The sequence below is a fragment of the Pollachius pollachius genome (genome assembly GCF_949987615.1).
Source record: "Pollachius pollachius genome assembly, chromosome: 6".
Classification (NCBI taxonomy): Eukaryota; Metazoa; Chordata; class Actinopteri; order Gadiformes; family Gadidae; genus Pollachius; species Pollachius pollachius.
Window position 1 is genome coordinate 23,871,035 of NC_136939.1, and position 16,503 is coordinate 23,887,537.

The window sequence follows — 16,503 nt, forward strand, 5'->3', positions numbered from 1 at the left end:
ACTCAGAGTGGGAGGAGAGGATTCACAGGTTTCCCAGGGGTCACATCGTCATCACAAGTCACTTGGAGATGAAGACTATATGAAGTAAAGGGTATAAACAAAAAAGGGAAAGGTGAATAAAGGTTTTGTGAAATCATAATCTCATTATTCCTCACAAAAAAGTAATTTTAGTGATACTCATCCAAAGTGTAAGGATTAATGACATTTATGCAGATTAAATGTAAAACTGGCAAACTTAATATTAATAATTATTATTTATTAATTAATTATAATATTTATTCGTCCAAATGTAGGTTCTTAGGTACATGTTCTTATTAACCATACGTTTTATACGATTAGTTGAATTGTGTCAATGTTTTTAAATAGATAAATTACGTTGTATTTGGTTGGATCCTTAACCATTAACCTTTATGAACTTTTTAAATGGTGTTTCTTGTCTTAGAGTTAATTCTAAATCTAGAAACAATGATTAAAGGGAATGTCACATGGACGTGAAGTCACATGGAGATGTGGTCTATATGGACATGAGGTCAAATGGTACACATATGCTAACTACTACACTAACTTTCACGTTGGAATAGGCTTCTGATGTGTCATTGTGTGGTGTTATTGTATATTTATATAGTCTAAATGTGTACATTTCTGACTCCATATATTCGACGGATGCTGTGTTTTTTTTTTTTAATACACAGTAGTTCTAAATATCGCGATACGTTGTAAGTCTCGGGTCGGGGGGAGCCAATCACAGAGCTCGCTTATCTGACTCACAGCACGGAGCTGGAAGCACAGCAGCGTCAGCTGAGTCTGGATGTGTTGCGGCCGTCGTAGCAAGAAAAATAAAATAATCCACCCAAAAGTAAAACACGACAGTAGAATTTGCAACCTGACTCATTCCTAGTGACCCACAAGAGAGAGAGAAGAGAGAAGAGAAGCCGCACAGACGACGCGCAGCGGAGCTAACGCAGCGTTCACATCAACCCGGCAAACAAAGAGACCCCTTTCCAACGTCAACATTTTTCCTCCATATTCAATAGTTATGAGTCATGTGGCCGTCGACAATGTCCACGGTCTAGAGCAGCAGGTAAGGCTTTCAACACCGTCCGCAGTCTGTTCCCGGCGCTTTTCCCGATCGTCGCGTTAGCTTCAGCTAGCTCATTATAGCTAAACCAGAAGCCGAATGCTAACGGCCGCAACACACCGCGGCTGAAGCGCGGAGCGCAAGCGGAGGCGCTTCCTTTCCGCTCCAATCAGCGCTCGGAACATACCGCAGGCGGCGCCGAGGCTCACTGCACAGCGCGTTCGGTGTGAATTTCCCGCAGCAGCCTGGCCTTGTGACGCGTTCACCAGCGGAATAACATATCTATATACAAATGTCGTGATGCGGTCTACGCGATATTCAATGATATGATATAAATGATATATTATTATATTATACGCTTCCGATTGTTTCTAACGCTTGGGTTTAGTGTGTTAGTACCATTCCTTCGCTAAGCTGATGCTACCTCGCTAGTTGGCACGGGGTGCGCTTGTTCCCCTGGCCGCGGAGAGGGGCGGGGTTAACTACGTTGACGTTTACCGAACGGTGTTGGTAGGGGGTAAGACGCACGTAAACAACCTAATTCGATTGGAACATACGTTTCTTTACACATCGAATTATGTTGTGCACGTCAAATAACACGTATTGCACGACACTTCGAGATACGCACCTTTTATTTACGTCGACATGCGCCCAGACGGCGAGCCGCTTGTTTTGCCCCGCCCGCCTGACTCGAGACCCGGGAACCGGCGGCCCGCTCTAGCCGCTTGATGAAGCGCCCCCCGCGGTCAGCATTAGTGCGTTTGTTGTGCAGATAAAATGGAGGTAGGATGGAGTCTGAGCTGGTGAAGCAGCCATCAGACCTCCCCCTAAATACAGATACTTTGTATATATACTTATTTGTTTTTTATATTTGGCTGAATGCATACATACTCTTTCATACATAAACTTTGTATATGTGTTCAGGGTGTAAGATGCACTTTTATGTTTGCATTTTATATTTGGCTAAATACATGTACTTAATATATACTCTGTATATGTGTGTGTAAAATTCACTTTCAGATTAATATTTTATATTTGGCTAAATAAATATACTTTGTATATGTATGTGTAAAATAAACGTATACTTGTATTTTATATTTGGCTCGTGGTGGAGACACTCATGACCTCAACCTTTAGTTATTCATTTCTTTGATTGGTTTATTTTTATTTGTTCATTTTCCTTGAGGTATGTCGATTTTATATGTAGTTTCTATTTAGTTGTATGTTTTAGCTTAGCTGTGTTTAGCTGCTGTTTCAAATCAGAATCAGATTCCCTTTTATTACATCTTACTGTACACAAGAACACAAGAGTAAAATTCTTAGGCTTGGTTCCCCAACAGCCACATAGCAGCAAGATAAAGTACATAAAGATAAGTTAAAAATAAGTAGCCGTATAGATTTTAAATAATAATAAAATTAAGTAATGATATGAGAAATTAAAATCAGCACCAGGCTGTCACCATGCAAGGCCTGTTTCAACCATCATCACATCATTGTCTGTCTTCCCCACAACCCCATCACTCTGCGTCATCGTGGACTAGATAAGGCTGACCAGGCAAGCGTTGATATATTTGACTTAAAGGTGACATATTACACCACCAGGTGTGAGTGTGATTAGCCGTTACAATCCGTAAAAAAGTCATCTTCTGAAATCACAAGTGGGCGTGTCCACCTAAATGTATGATGGATAGATCAGCAACGTTTTGCTACAGTGCACTGTGTAGGCTGGTAGATTGATCTATCAGCACATATCTAGGAGGACACGCCCACTTGTGATGTCAGAAGAGGCAAATTCTCAAAACAGCTTGTGCCTGGTATAATCCTTTAAGAAAAATCAACGATGGCTATTCAGCTTCATGCCTTGTTGACGGGCTGTCGTCATCACTGGAGGGGTCGTCACCCCCTCACTCACACAAATGGGATCACTGTGGATTTGAGCAGATCACGATGGCATGATCCGGATTCTTTATTGATCCCGGACGGGAAATGAGGGAAAATCAGACGGATGGATGATCCTTTAGCTCAAACGCACGCCTCCCATTGGCTGTCGTGACGCACAACAAGCTCTCCGTGGAGTCCACGTTTGAGGGTTAATGATACTCATAACAAATTCACACAGAGAGATGCACACACACACACATACACAGAGACACACACACACACAAAGCTAAATGGTCTCCTACAGCACAGTCGACTAGAAACACATAGTCTTGCATTTCAGACTAGGGCTGGACGATAAGTCCAAAAACGACATCACGTTATTGCACATCAGTCTAAATGATAATTGTTATGAATGATGGATTGCATCCCAAGTGATACTGTTCCATTTGATTATATGTTGGATTAAATAGGTGTTGGCCTTGTGCGTTTTCCATACAGTCTATGGTGTTATCCGTTACAGCTCCTTTCCTTGGTGCGCGAGTGAGTCCGTGTGTTGGACTGACTCATACAAATGAATACTAATCCCACTCCTCCATATGTTGGTGATGTTAATTATATTCAATGTCCCTTTTACATCTGAACATATTTTCATTGATCCCAACTCCATCGTGCAGTGTTTACATGCCGTTGCGTCTTTTCTTAAAGGGAAACAATGTATTTTCGCCGGCTCAGCTTACTCAAAATAACCTAACCCTAACATAATCGAAATAATGATTTTCACCTATAGGGTAAGTATATTTTTCATGAATGCAGTTTTTAAAGAATTGCATTTGCCGGTTGGTAGTTTACACAGGTTGCATTGTGAGCGGCTTGATGGAATGACTTGCTTCCTAGTTCAGTGGTTATCAAACTTTCCCTACTAGTGAACCCCCTCTAAGATTTTCTTTCAGCTGAGTACCCCCTTCACCGGAACAAGATATTATTGGGAGAAAAATGTATACAATTAATGTAAATAATGTGTGTGCTTTCTATTAGGCAGTGTAGACATGAACATTAAAAAGGTGCAAATACTCACAATTTAGTGAGAAACATGGGCCTGGGCTTCTTACAACTGGTGGCTAATTTCTCCCCACAAAAGAAGCCAGGGGAGGGTCAGAGCATGTAAAGGTGATCCCCTCCAGGGGAGGGTCAGAGCTTGATGAGGTGAATCCCTTTCTGATATATTCCTCCTGAAACTGATGACATTTTGGTGTTTCTGTATGCGCTTTGTTTTTCACGGATTCCCCTTTCTCCTTCTTTCGAAAACAGATTTACGTTACGCGCGCGCACACACACGCGCGCACGGCTGAATGATTTGGGGAAATCGACTTGCGATTATTTAGACCAATATTGCGATTGCAATTTAGCATGCGATTTTTCTTTTTTTTTTTGAAGTTCCTTATGTTCTGTATTATAACATACATATAAATGCTCTTTCCTTTAGGCCAGGCCTGTGGAGATGAATTGATATTATAACATCTTTATTTAATTATTGGATTGTAAAAATAAAAATATATACAAATCTTATGTATCTCCAGTCAGTAACAGTAACAAAACAAAACAAGCAATTATTTTTCACAGCCTCCCCATCTGTTCTATTACATCGCACTTTCGGTTTGAATTTGATTACTCGTTCAGCCCTTGTTGGTATGGATGTCTGCTGAGAGGGTATGTGTGCACTAACGTGTCCCCTGTGTTCCCCCAGCTCGCTGTCCTGGACTTGGCTGCGGCAGAAGGTCAGGGTGGCGGCACTGGCAGTAAGTAATCGTGTCCCTCCGGTCTTTCATTCCCCAGATATCTGTCTGAAGTGTCCTTCTGAATACCTGGAGCTCAAGCCAAATATTGGCCCAAACATCTTTTGCAGCCGTCAACTTTTTTTGTGCGATTTAAAATAAATAATAATGATGATTGAAATAATTTTATCGTGATAACCCCTTGAAATGTACCATCTCGTTTTCGAGGGGGGTCCTGAACAAATACCTCCAAAAACATTACACGCATACAAAGGAGATTAACAGAACAGAACAAGACAGAAGCAAATGCCAGACAACAAAAGCACAAAACTAAACAAAAGACACAGAGCATACAATTACAACATAATACATAACGGGGAATAATTATCGTTACTGTAATGTCAGTGAAAATAGGTGTTTCAGTAAAGGGATAAGAATGAGTAATCAGATGCAAAGTTGAAAAGTTGTTAAAGTCTACATGTACAGAAAATGAGTTGACAATAATAATAATAATAATAATAATATGAAAAAACTAAAATTGACAATTTAGCTTAAAAGGTGTTGAAACCAGACTCTTTCACCCCCCAGGGCGGTACATTCCTCCACATTTAAGGAACAACGAAATTCCCCAAAATGGTGAGTCTTAAACAAGCTCATATACAGGGCCCGGACCAAACCATCTATCTATATCACTTCTAAAGGCCGTGTGTTCACACCAAAAGCCAAGCAAAATTCAAGGGGTGTCACTCGCGGGAGTTTGAACTCACGAATGGCAAACATTTACTCGACATTTGGCTCCGCCAGCACAAGCCGAGTTGACCATGCTTGCGACTCTATACACTACCGTTTGGGGTCACTTAGAAAGGTCCTCATTTTAGAAAGAAAAGCGCAGTTTGTTTCAATGAAGATAAGTGAATGAAGTAAATTAAGGAAATGAATCAGAAATACAGTCTAGACATTGTAATGGGATCAATGACTATTCTAGCTGTAAATGGCTTATTTTTAATGGCATATCTACATAGGTGTACAGAGGCCCATTTCCAGCCACCATCACTCCTGTGTTCTAATGGTGCATTGTTTAATCGTGTTAAATGGCTAATTGATGAATAGAAAACCCTTGTGCAATTATGTGAGCACAGCTTAAAACGTATAAAAAGTATAATCACGATTTTTATTGTCAATATTGAAATCACGATGATTTTTGCGTTTGAAAACATGATGCGTTTCTCTCCAAAGAAATACACTTTTTAACTGAGATCTTTGAAATTTCTACTTAAAAAAATAGTCAAAATGTTCAAATTGAAAATAATGAACAAATATGTCTCCAGCTGTTTCAATTTGATTAGTTTTGATATCGTCTGAACCAAAAATCACTCTAGAACTTTGATAGATTGCACAGCCCTAGCGTTGCGCCAAAAACTCACTTCGCTTTTGGTGTGAACCCCCCTTTTCAGTGGAATCTACTCCCCATAGAGCCCCAATGGTAACTCGCCTGCCATCATTTATTTTTTTATGTGTGAAAACATTTGTGCACAATGGCTTATGAGCTATCTGCAAACATACTCAAATCAACATAGTCTTCTCTACTTCCTCGTAATCCACCTCTGGTTCAGCTGTCGCATTAACTCTGCATCTCTGTGCATGACCAAGTGCATAATATGCTTCCTTAATCGTTTCCAGTGGGTCAAAATGACATCCCCTTACACTACATTGCTTAGAAGTTGAAATCTCCGCTTTCAAACGCCTTTAGGGGTTTCTGTTCTGCCATCAGGTGTGATGTTGATTACAAGCCTTTTTCAAACTGTCCCCATTAGTCTACCGAGTTGGGACAGTTCATTGGGTAGAGCTATGCTACAAGTTGGTGCAGTCCTAAAGGTAGGCTGATGGAGCTATCCTACCAGTTGGTGCAGTCCAATGAGGAGGCTGGTCGGTCTGTCCGACCAGTTGCTACAGTCCACTGAGGAGGCTGGTCGGTCTGTCCGACCAGTTGGTACAGTCCACTGAGGAGGCTGGTTGATCTGTCCTACCAGTTGGTACAGTCCACTGAGGAGGCTGGTCGGTCTGTCCGACCAGTTGGTACAGTCCACTGAGGAGGCTGGTCGGTCTGTCCGACCAGTTGGTACAGTCCACTGAGGAGGCTGGTCGGTCTGTCCGACCAGTTGGTACAGTCCACTGGGTAGGCTGGTCTAGCAATCCTACCAGTTGGTAAAGTCTACTGGGTAGGCCGGTCTAGCTACCCTTCAAGTTACTAAAGTCCTAAAGGTAGGCTGGTCTAGCTATCCTACCAGTCTGTACAGTCCACTGGGAAGGCTGGTCTTTCTGTCCTACCAGTTCTTACTGTCCACTGGGTAGGCTGGTCTGTCTATAAAATCAGTTGGGACACTCCACTGGCTAGGCTGGTCGGTTGTTTTATCCTACCAATTGGTACGATCCACTGGGTATACTGGTCTTTCCATCATGCATCTAGGTGGACACACTTACGTGTGGTGTCGCAATAATGATGGATGGAACCAGGGTGCCCCATTTTTCAAAAGATACGTCTTTGGTATCGATAAGTTTAGAGCCGCGTAAATGTTCAATAAGTTACGACGTAGAAGTCATCCTTAAGTCGGGCTAGTTCAAAGTTTGGAAAACCCGGGGCTGTTTGTACCGTCGATCTTATAAGTCTAGTCAATCAAACCATATGATAATTCAATTAAAGGAACTAAGGAGCCTTCAATATTTTATTATGTGCAATTAATGTAATTTCCTCAAATATCAACCAACCTGAACTCGACGGTCCCAGTCATTTGTCGGAAAGGTTCGCCATCGGTTAACTTTTGGTCTCTCTCTCTCTCTCTCTCTCTCTCTCTCTCTCTCTCTCTCTCTCTCTCTCTCTCTCTCTCTCTCTTCCCCCCCCCCCCCCCCACCAACACACTGCAGGCTTGAATCAGGCTTGCTCGTTTACAACCTGCTATGGGATCACTCTTAATTCCAATACAATCACACAAGTCGGGTTCAGCAAAACGACAAATGCCTAAAATCAGTGGAGTGGCCGAGGTGCGCTTGATTTGTATTTCCTGGGTGGCGCCCCCCCCCCCCACTGCAGCTATCCTTGCTTCCTGTATTGGCTGATGGCCTGTTTCGACGGACTAACCCACTTTTGTGTCGTCGTGTTGATCTCTGTTGTCTATGTCTACTCACCAATGTTTGTCTTCAGCAGGAAATGCGTTCTCTGCCGGACGACAGCCCGGCTTCGCCATGACTCCCGGGCCCAACTGTAAGTTTTGGTCAACCCCCCCCCTCCCCCCCCCCAGGACCAGATCACCGACATTTTGAATTTAGGAACACGTGATGCTACTGTGTATTCCTGACTGCCAAACGATGATACTAGCTCCTGTGTCATTTCGGGCACATTGGGCCAGATTTCCCCTCCCAATCTGGCAACCTGTGTGCAGCATGCTGCAGCCAGGGTTGTCTTCGGCGGCTAGGGTTGCCAGAATCGACCCTGATCCCAATCCCGGGGGCTGTGATCTGTTATGATGCGACGCCCATGCTCCTCCTGTTGGGGCTTTTATTGACTATTTTAGCTGGCTGATTATCACAAAAACCAGAGTAAACACCTCTTGGTTTTGTATAGTCATTTGATTTACGCCAGAATAACCGTGGCGTTTATTGTCACAGTCGGGTTTTTCACAGAATTAACCGCGAGCGAGATTGGAGATTAGTCCATCTACTACCTCTGAACCTGCGATATAATGTACTTTTTATTATATCATTTAGACATTTAAACACTAAAGGCATAGTTATGGTTCCACATCGACGCAACGCAAGGGGGTTTACCCATGACCCCTTACCTCCTTGCGGACCCTCCTTGCGTCCACCGCAAGAGCCGGACGTGCACCTCCCAAAAATGGTAACCTTGTGTTAGGGCTGTAGGGAGGTATGGACTAAAATGTGTATCGTGGTATGATTTGAGGCATAGACGGTAACGGTATTATATCACGGTATGTTCATTTTATCTTCTAATTTTGATTTCAATGCTTCTGAAGGGGTAAAATACTGGTTAGGCTAAATCTTTTCTCAAGTTACTTCCATCTCTTTTGTTTAATAGTATGGATTTCTTTCTCCACTTGCTCGCTTATAGTTTTGGCATCTCAATTTGGCTGAAGTGTGTGCGAGCAGGTAACGCGTACCTGGGATTGAGTGTTTTGACCATCTCTTTAAAGCCCTTTCTATCAACATTTTGAAAGGGAACCATTTCCTTTGTTATCTCGTTCCACCACTGGCTTTTTTGGAAGTAAGGACTGGCTTTGGAAAATGCGTGCGGAAGCGACCTCTCTGGAAGAGAGGCAGAGACAGCTTCACGCTACCAGCGTCTGTCTCGTACAGTGTGGATTGAGAGCTCGTAATCTGTCCCTGGGAAAAGTAACGTTACGCCGAATTGAAAAGGGAACTACGTTTCGTTACATTTTCAGTAGTTGCGTGTAACTTTACCTTTTACATGAAAAAGTAGTTACTGTATTAACGTGTTACGTGTTACGAACGCGTTTCACACAATTCTTGTCTACCGGTCTCAAGGTAACGTCAAAATCCGTACCGTAGCGCAAATTCCCACTGGTGTACTTTCTGTACCGTTTATACCGTACACCCCTACCTTGCGTCGAGGCGCAGCAAGGGCTGTGATTGGTCCGCTCACTAAAATCCAACGCAGTACCAAAACAGGTTCAGCCCTGTGTCGAAGCGTCTGCGTGGTCCTTCACTTCCAATCACAACCAAGCCTTTACGGAAGCCTTCTCTGCGTTGCCGTTGACGACTGCGTGTGTGTTTGCCCCGCAGACGGCGTGGGCGGCTGGGACGGCGGCCGCAACACCTTCGTGAACGGCTACCACGACAACCGGCTGAACGGCGCTAACACCTTCAATCGCGGGCCGCCGCGAATGGAGCGGGGGCGGGGTCTCAGCGGAGGGGGATACCGCGGCAACAGGGGCAGCGGCGCCTTCAACCCCATCAGCCCCATCAACCCCATGCAGCCCATGGCGTTCGGCGGCTACGAGAATAAAGGTGAGCCTGGACAGTAACTAACTAGACTGGAACTGGAACTAACTAACTAGACTAATTAAGTGGACTGTAACTAACTAGACTGGAACCAGCTAGATTGTAACTTGAACTAGCTAACTAACTAGAATGCAACTGGAACTAACTGGACTGTAACCGCAACTTACTGAACTGTAACTGTTACTAACTGGACTAACTAACTGGACTGTAAGTAGACTAAGTAACTGGACTAACTAAGTTACTGGACTGTCACTAATGAAGTGTAACTAACTGGACTAACTCACTCTAATATGTTCAACAATTATTTATGAAACACTAGATATTAAATCATAATATATGACTAATAAATAAGCAGCTTTTTGAAATGAACACCTTCAACAAGAACACAGTCAAAGAATTTATAATAATTGTTTAGTTTTTAAATATTTTTTAAGTTTTCTTCTTTTATATTCTTTGACGTTGTAGTTAAGGTGGCAGGCGGGTGTTGCTTAGGCGACCACCTTAAATTTAGAGTGCTGTGGTGTTCACCCTGTTTTGCCCCCTCAATGCCCTGTAATGTAAACCTCCGTGCTGACCTACCTACATGTGTCTTTCTGAACGGAGGCGTCGGCCAAGCGACTAAAGGCTTTGTCACCATGCCGACAGACGCCGGCTGGAACACGGTGAAAGAGGCATACGGCGGCGGCGGCGGCGGCGGAGGCTTCGGTAACAACCGCGGCAAGTCGGCCTTCTTCAACGACCGTGGAAACGCCAACAGAGGACGGTAAGCAAGAGCAGGCTGTGGGGGGGGTTAACACCTGACCCCTGGAGTAACAGTGTGACCTCCAGAGTTAACGCGTGACCCCTGAAGTAACAGTGTGACCTCCAGAGTTACCGTGTGACCCCGGGAGTTACAGTGTGACCTCCAGAGTTACCGTGTGACCCCGGGAGTTACAGTGTGACCTCCAGAGTTACCGTGTGACCCCGGGAGTTACAGTGTGACCTCCAGAGTTACCGTGTGACCCCGGGAGTTACAGTGTGACCTCCAGAGTTACCGTGTGACCCCGGGAGTTACAGTGTGACCTCCAGAGTTACCGTGTGACCCCGGGAGTTACAGTGTGACCTCCAGAGTTAACGTGTGACCCCTCGAGTTACAGTGTGACCTCCAGAGTTAACGCGTGACCCCTGAAGTTACAGTGTGACCTCCAGAGATACCGTGTGACCCCGGGAGTTACAGTGTGACCTCCAGTGTTACCGTGTGACCCCTGGAGTTACACTGTGACCTCCAGAGTTACCGTGTGACCCCGGGAGTTACAGTGTGACCTCCAGAGTTACCTGACATGTTGTCCATCTCTGTGAAAGTACTACTGGTTTGAAGTCAGCTGTGTATCTCGCAGAAAGTCTTGTCTCTTTCTCCTTACGGATGTAAAGAATCAATAATCAAATGTTCCAATCGATTTAAAGATTCGTAAACGCCAACGGGGCCTTGACTTAGCGCGGATTGGGTTTCAGTAGGCCAGACAGATGAATAAAATATTGGATAATAAAAAATATCGGACAATGCTTATTTGACCTTGCCCTACTGGACCTTTTGGTAATGTGAGCTGTATTACATTATGTTAATTTAGAGTGGAGTAACTCTACTGCTGATGTAACACCGTAGAAACAAAACCGATGGATAAATCCATCCATTCTCACGGCTTTGTGGTCTCTGAAATGTAGAAATGCAGTAGCTCAGGTGATAGAGCGGCTTGGCTGGTAACCGCAAGGTTGCTAGTTAGATCCCCGGCTTCTCCAAGCTGAGTGTCGAGGTGTCCCTGAGCAAGACGCCTAACACTAACAGCTCCCGACGAGCTGGCTGTCGCCTTGCATGGCTGACACCGCCGTCGGTGTTTGAATGTGTGTATGAATTGGTGAATGTGGGGCAATAATGTAAAGTGCTTTGGGTGGCCTCTGGTTACATAAAAGCAATATATAAATGCAGTCCATTTAGCATTTATGTTTATTGAAACCTGGTCCGGTTTCATCAAGGAAACCCCTTTAATTCATTGTGGGTTTGTTTTTCGCCAGTTTCGACCGCGGTGGCTTCGGCGGAGGCGGTGGTGGTGGAGGCGGCGGTGGAGGTGGAGGCAACAGCCGCTGGGTTGAGGAGAGCAGAGACGACGAAGACTGGTCCAAACAAACCCCGCAAAACGAACGCCTCGAAAAGTATGTGCGTGTTTGGGTCTGTGTGTGATGTGGTGTGTCTTTGTTGTGGTCTGTGATGTGGTGTTTCTGTGATGGTGTGTGTGATGTGTCTTTCTGTTTATGACGTGGGGCTTCTGGGTTGTGGTGCTTCTGGGTTGTGGTGAGTAAGTCTTGTGGTGTGTGTGTGTGTGTGTGTGCAAGTGGTGTGTGTGTCTGGGATGTGGTGTGTCTCTGTCGTGGTGTGTCTGATGTGCTGTCTGTGATGTGTTGTGTCTTTGTGTCTGTCTGTGATATGTTCTGCTTTTGTGTCTGATATGTTCTGTCTGTGATGTGTTCTGTTTTTGTGTTCGTGTTTAGTTTTTGTGTCTGAAATGTTCTGTCTTTGTGTCCATGTTGTGGTGTGTCTGTAACATGGTGTCTGTGTGTCCATGTCGTGCTGTGTGTCTGTAACATGGTGTCTGTGTGTCCATGTTGTGTTCTGTCTGTAACATGGTGTCTTTATGTCCATGTTGTGCTGTGTGTCTGTAATATGGTGTCTGTGTGTCCATGTTGTGCTGTGTGTTTGTAACAGGGCGTCTGTGTTGTTACGTCGGAAGGCAAGCATACTTGTGTAATAGAAGGTTCCAGAGACCCAGCGAAAAGTTGAGCATGCACAATCCAACCGGCTGCACTACAGGCCCTGAGGTGACCCGTCTCTCTCTCTCTCCATCCCCTACCCCCCTCAGTGAGCTGTTTTCCAGCAGCAACACCGGGATCAACTTTGAGAAGTACGACGACATTCCTGTGGAGGCCACCGGCCAGAACTGCCCACATCACATTGAGAGCGTGAGTCCATGTCTGTCTGTCTGTACTAGCTTCCGCAAGAGACTCAAGACTCCCTTGTTCAGACTTCCCCTGGGCTCTGCATAGCCTCCTCCTGTACCCCCCCACCGCCCAAACGATATGCCAGATGAAAGAGACTCCAAGGAGTCCAACCGTACAAGCCGTATCATTTTGTGAGCTTATCTCTTGCATGTGGGGAATGGGTTAACCTAGCGATTGTTAGTGCTTGGTTCTATGAACATCCGTACTGCACTGTTTCTTTCTTCTGCCAAATGGACTTATTGTGAGACGCTTTGAATAAAAGGGTCTGCTAAACGCCCTGAATGTAAATGTTGTGAGTTCACTTGTCTGTCTGTCTGCTACCTTGGTTTATCATCCACCATGGACGTCTCACTGCGTGTTTCACGCATTAACATGAGTTGTTCGGTCAAGTCTGTCTGTCTGGGGATGGAACTAGCAACCTTCCTGTTACAAGTCAACCCCGCTCTACCTCCTGGGCTAAACCGTTCCTATACGGGGGAGCTATCCCAGCCACGGTGGTCACTCGATGATCCTTACGTAATCAGTGTGTGTTTGTGTGCAGTTCCAGGACATTGCGATGGGAGATATTGTGATGTCCAACATCGCTCTGACCCGCTATACCCGGCCGACCCCCGTGCAGAAGTACGCCATTCCCATCATTAAGAGCAAGAGAGACCTGATGGCCTGCGCACAGACAGGTACACACCACCGTGACAGACAGACAGACACTTTCTCTCACGCACACACACTGTGGGCACTAGACACACGCGCACTGTAGACACAAACACACCGTTGTCCTGTAGACACGCACACTGTCGTCCTGTAGACACTAGACACACACACGCACAGTGTAGACACTAGACACACACGCACACTGTCGTCCTGTAGACACGAGACACACACACGCACAGTGTAGTCACTAGACACACACGCGCACACTGTCGTCCTGTAGACACTAGACACACACACAGTGTAGTCACTAGACACACACACTGTCGTCCTGTAGACACTAGACACACACACAGTGTAGTCACTAGACACACACTGTCGTCCTGTAGACACTAGATACACACACACGCACAGTGTAGACACTAGACACACACACTGTCATCCTGTAGACACACGCACACACTGTCGGAGAGAGGGAGAGAGAGAGACCATCCCTACTAGGTGCAAGAACTTTCTCACACAGAGAGACACACGCACACACTTTCCCTCTCACATACACACAGACAGGCCTTGAGTTATAGCGCCCCCCCCCCAGGGTCAAAGTGGTACTTCGGTTCCTCTATGTGTACAAACTTTGACAAGAGTTGTTCACCTTTTGGTGCAGTTTGAAGTCAGCCTTATATTCCCTCATCAACCTCTATTATAAAAACTGCTTACTTTGCTCATCTGAAATGTCCCCAACGTGTTTTTTGTTTCGTGTGTAGGGTCCGGTAAGACGGCTGCGTTCCTGTTGCCCATCCTCAGCCAGATCTTCGCGGATGGTCCTGGAGATGCGCTGGCGGCAGCCAAGGCGTCTGGACAGGTGAGCTCCCCAGGCCCACGACCCCACCTCTAACAACGGGAGACGTACGCGCTGACGACTGACTGACGGTCACAAGTTCAGTTTCAAGCTGCGACTTGCGTTTGGAAGCTGTTTCTATGTATTTAGCAAGTATGTACGCGCTCACTAAGGGGCTTATTATTAGTGGTGCAACGGTTCATGGGTTACCCGTGATCCGTACTGGTCAACCCTCACAGTTCGGGACGCAAGTGATCCACGGATCGGCTGATAAAAAAAGAAAAAGTTGTGCGTTCACGTGATCAGCGCGCGTATAAAGGACAATTCCGGTACTTACAAAATCATCAAGTATCGTAGCTAAATACAGTTTCTGTCGTGTTTAATTTGGCGTACCGTAAAGCACATTGGAACGGAAACCGGAACCGGAAATGTTTGTTTGGTTGTAGTCTTTTCGCTCGGTTCTCCGTATCAACAGTAGGGCTAGAACCGAGTGAAAAGACTACAACCAGCCCCCTTGCAATGAGTCTTCCAACAGAAATCAATCGATTTACAAAATGCCAAATAAAACAGGACAGAAACTGTATTTCGCTACCATACTTGATGAAAAAGAAGATGAGGTTGTCTGCATTGCCTGGGGACAGCGTAGACTCTAAACTCACTCAGGCAATGCAGACATCCTGAATGTAGAGTTGTAAATCCAGGGCTAGGGATTATTTACTATCCATGTTAAAAAGAAGGAATTATGAATCAGATTGCAATTTTTTTAAAATATTGACTGCTTAAAGGAAGAAGGATTATTACCCAATTTTTCACTTTATTTTGTTTTTACACATTTGAAGATTTTATTTAAATTCACATTTGTCTTATCATTTTTGTTGTTGTTGATCCGAAAATGATCCGACCCCTGACTCAAAAACCGTGACACGATCCGAACCGTGATTTTTTGTGATCCGTTGCACCCCTACTGATTATGGTTCCGCGTCGACGCAATGCATGGGCGTTTATGGACCCGTTACGTCCTTGCGGACCCTCGTTGCGTCCACCGCAAGGCCCTGACATGCGCCTCCCGAAAAGTGTAACCTTGCATCAAGGCGACACAGCAGCAAGGGCTGTGATTGGTCCGCTCACTAAAACCAGACGCAGCCCTTTAACCATTAGCGTGGCGGAGGCAGGTTTCATTTTCAAGCTGCGTCTTGCGTTTGCTTAACTGTACGTTCACCAAGTCATATTATATGAAACTATATTATGCTAATATATATACAAATCTTTAAAAACGCACAAAGATCTTTAATGTTTTTTTTTTACATATGAAAAACATATAAAAGAACAAAGATCTCTAAAAACACACAGGTGTTTTGAAATGTTTCATAAAGATGTTTAAAATATCTTTCAAAACACAAAGATTTTGAAAATGTTTGGGGAAAACGTCACTGTCTCATACTTGAAAACCCCTGGTCTAACAGTCACAATTCGATTATCTCCCCAAATCGTCCAGCCCTACTTGAGACCCATTTATTTTTTTTTACTGTTGATGACAAACCTGGCTTCTCTTCTAGGACAATGGGAAATATGGGCGTCGCAAGCAGTACCCCATCTCCCTGGTGCTAGCCCCCACCAGAGAGCTGGCCCTGCAGATATACGATGAGGCCAGGAAGGTAAGAGCGAGGGCAAGCACACACTCTGGCATTCACACATAGGATGAACACACGCATACACGCACACATGTAGGCATGTAAGCACTCTCACACTCATAGCAGAAGTAGGATGAAGGGATAAACACACACACACAGCAGATGTAGGACGAAGGTATGACTGCTACCACCAGTGTCCAGCCATGATATCAAATGAATGCACAGAAAACACACGTACGTACACACACACACACTCTCTCTGTGTCGCTCTGTCTCTGTGTGTTGAGTCATTGTGCTCCCCTCCACAGTTCTCGTACCGGTCGCGGGTGCGTCCCTGCGTGGTGTACGGCGGCGCCGACATCGGGCAGCAGATCAGGGACCTGGAGCGCGGCTGCCACCTCCTGGTGGCCACGCCCGGCCGGCTGGTGGACATGATGGAGAGGGGCAAGATCGGCCTGGACTTCTGCAAGTAAGGAGGCACAGGGGCGCTGGGCGACCGTTAGAGACACGGGGAGACCAGAGGGACGCTAGGGGACCGTTCGAGACACTGCCTTGCGCGCAATTTCATTTTGCGCTGCTAGGCAGCCT

The 16,503-nt window shown here is 45.3% G+C and overlaps 1 protein-coding gene across 9 annotated transcripts in view; it reads left to right on the plus strand.

The window, feature by feature from the left end:
* Positions 1–773: 773 nt before the first annotated feature.
* Positions 774–16,503, plus strand: part of LOC307077277 (ATP-dependent RNA helicase DDX3X-like) — a 32,081-nt gene continuing 16,351 nt past the window's right edge. For 4 of the 9 annotated variants that reach the window (XM_079738638.1, XM_079738640.1, XM_079738643.1 and 1 more), the window contains exons 1-12: positions 774–1,081; positions 4,704–4,755; positions 5,320–5,367; positions 7,931–7,990; positions 9,550–9,774; positions 10,372–10,531; positions 11,818–11,955; positions 12,660–12,759; positions 13,340–13,475; positions 14,211–14,308; positions 15,841–15,939; positions 16,224–16,384. In XM_079738638.1, coding sequence (XP_079594764.1) covers positions 1,037–1,081; positions 4,704–4,755; positions 5,320–5,367; positions 7,931–7,990; positions 9,550–9,774; positions 10,372–10,531; positions 11,818–11,955; positions 12,660–12,759; positions 13,340–13,475; positions 14,211–14,308; positions 15,841–15,939; positions 16,224–16,384 — 1,322 coding nt within the window. In that variant the 5' untranslated portion in view covers positions 774–1,036. The remainder of the gene's footprint in view (positions 1,082–4,703; positions 4,756–5,319; positions 5,368–7,930; positions 7,991–9,549; positions 9,775–10,371; positions 10,532–11,817; positions 11,956–12,659; positions 12,760–13,339; positions 13,476–14,210; positions 14,309–15,840; positions 15,940–16,223; positions 16,385–16,503) is intronic. The other 5 variants (XM_079738641.1, XM_079738645.1, XM_079738639.1 and 2 more) reach the window with 4 other exon arrangements.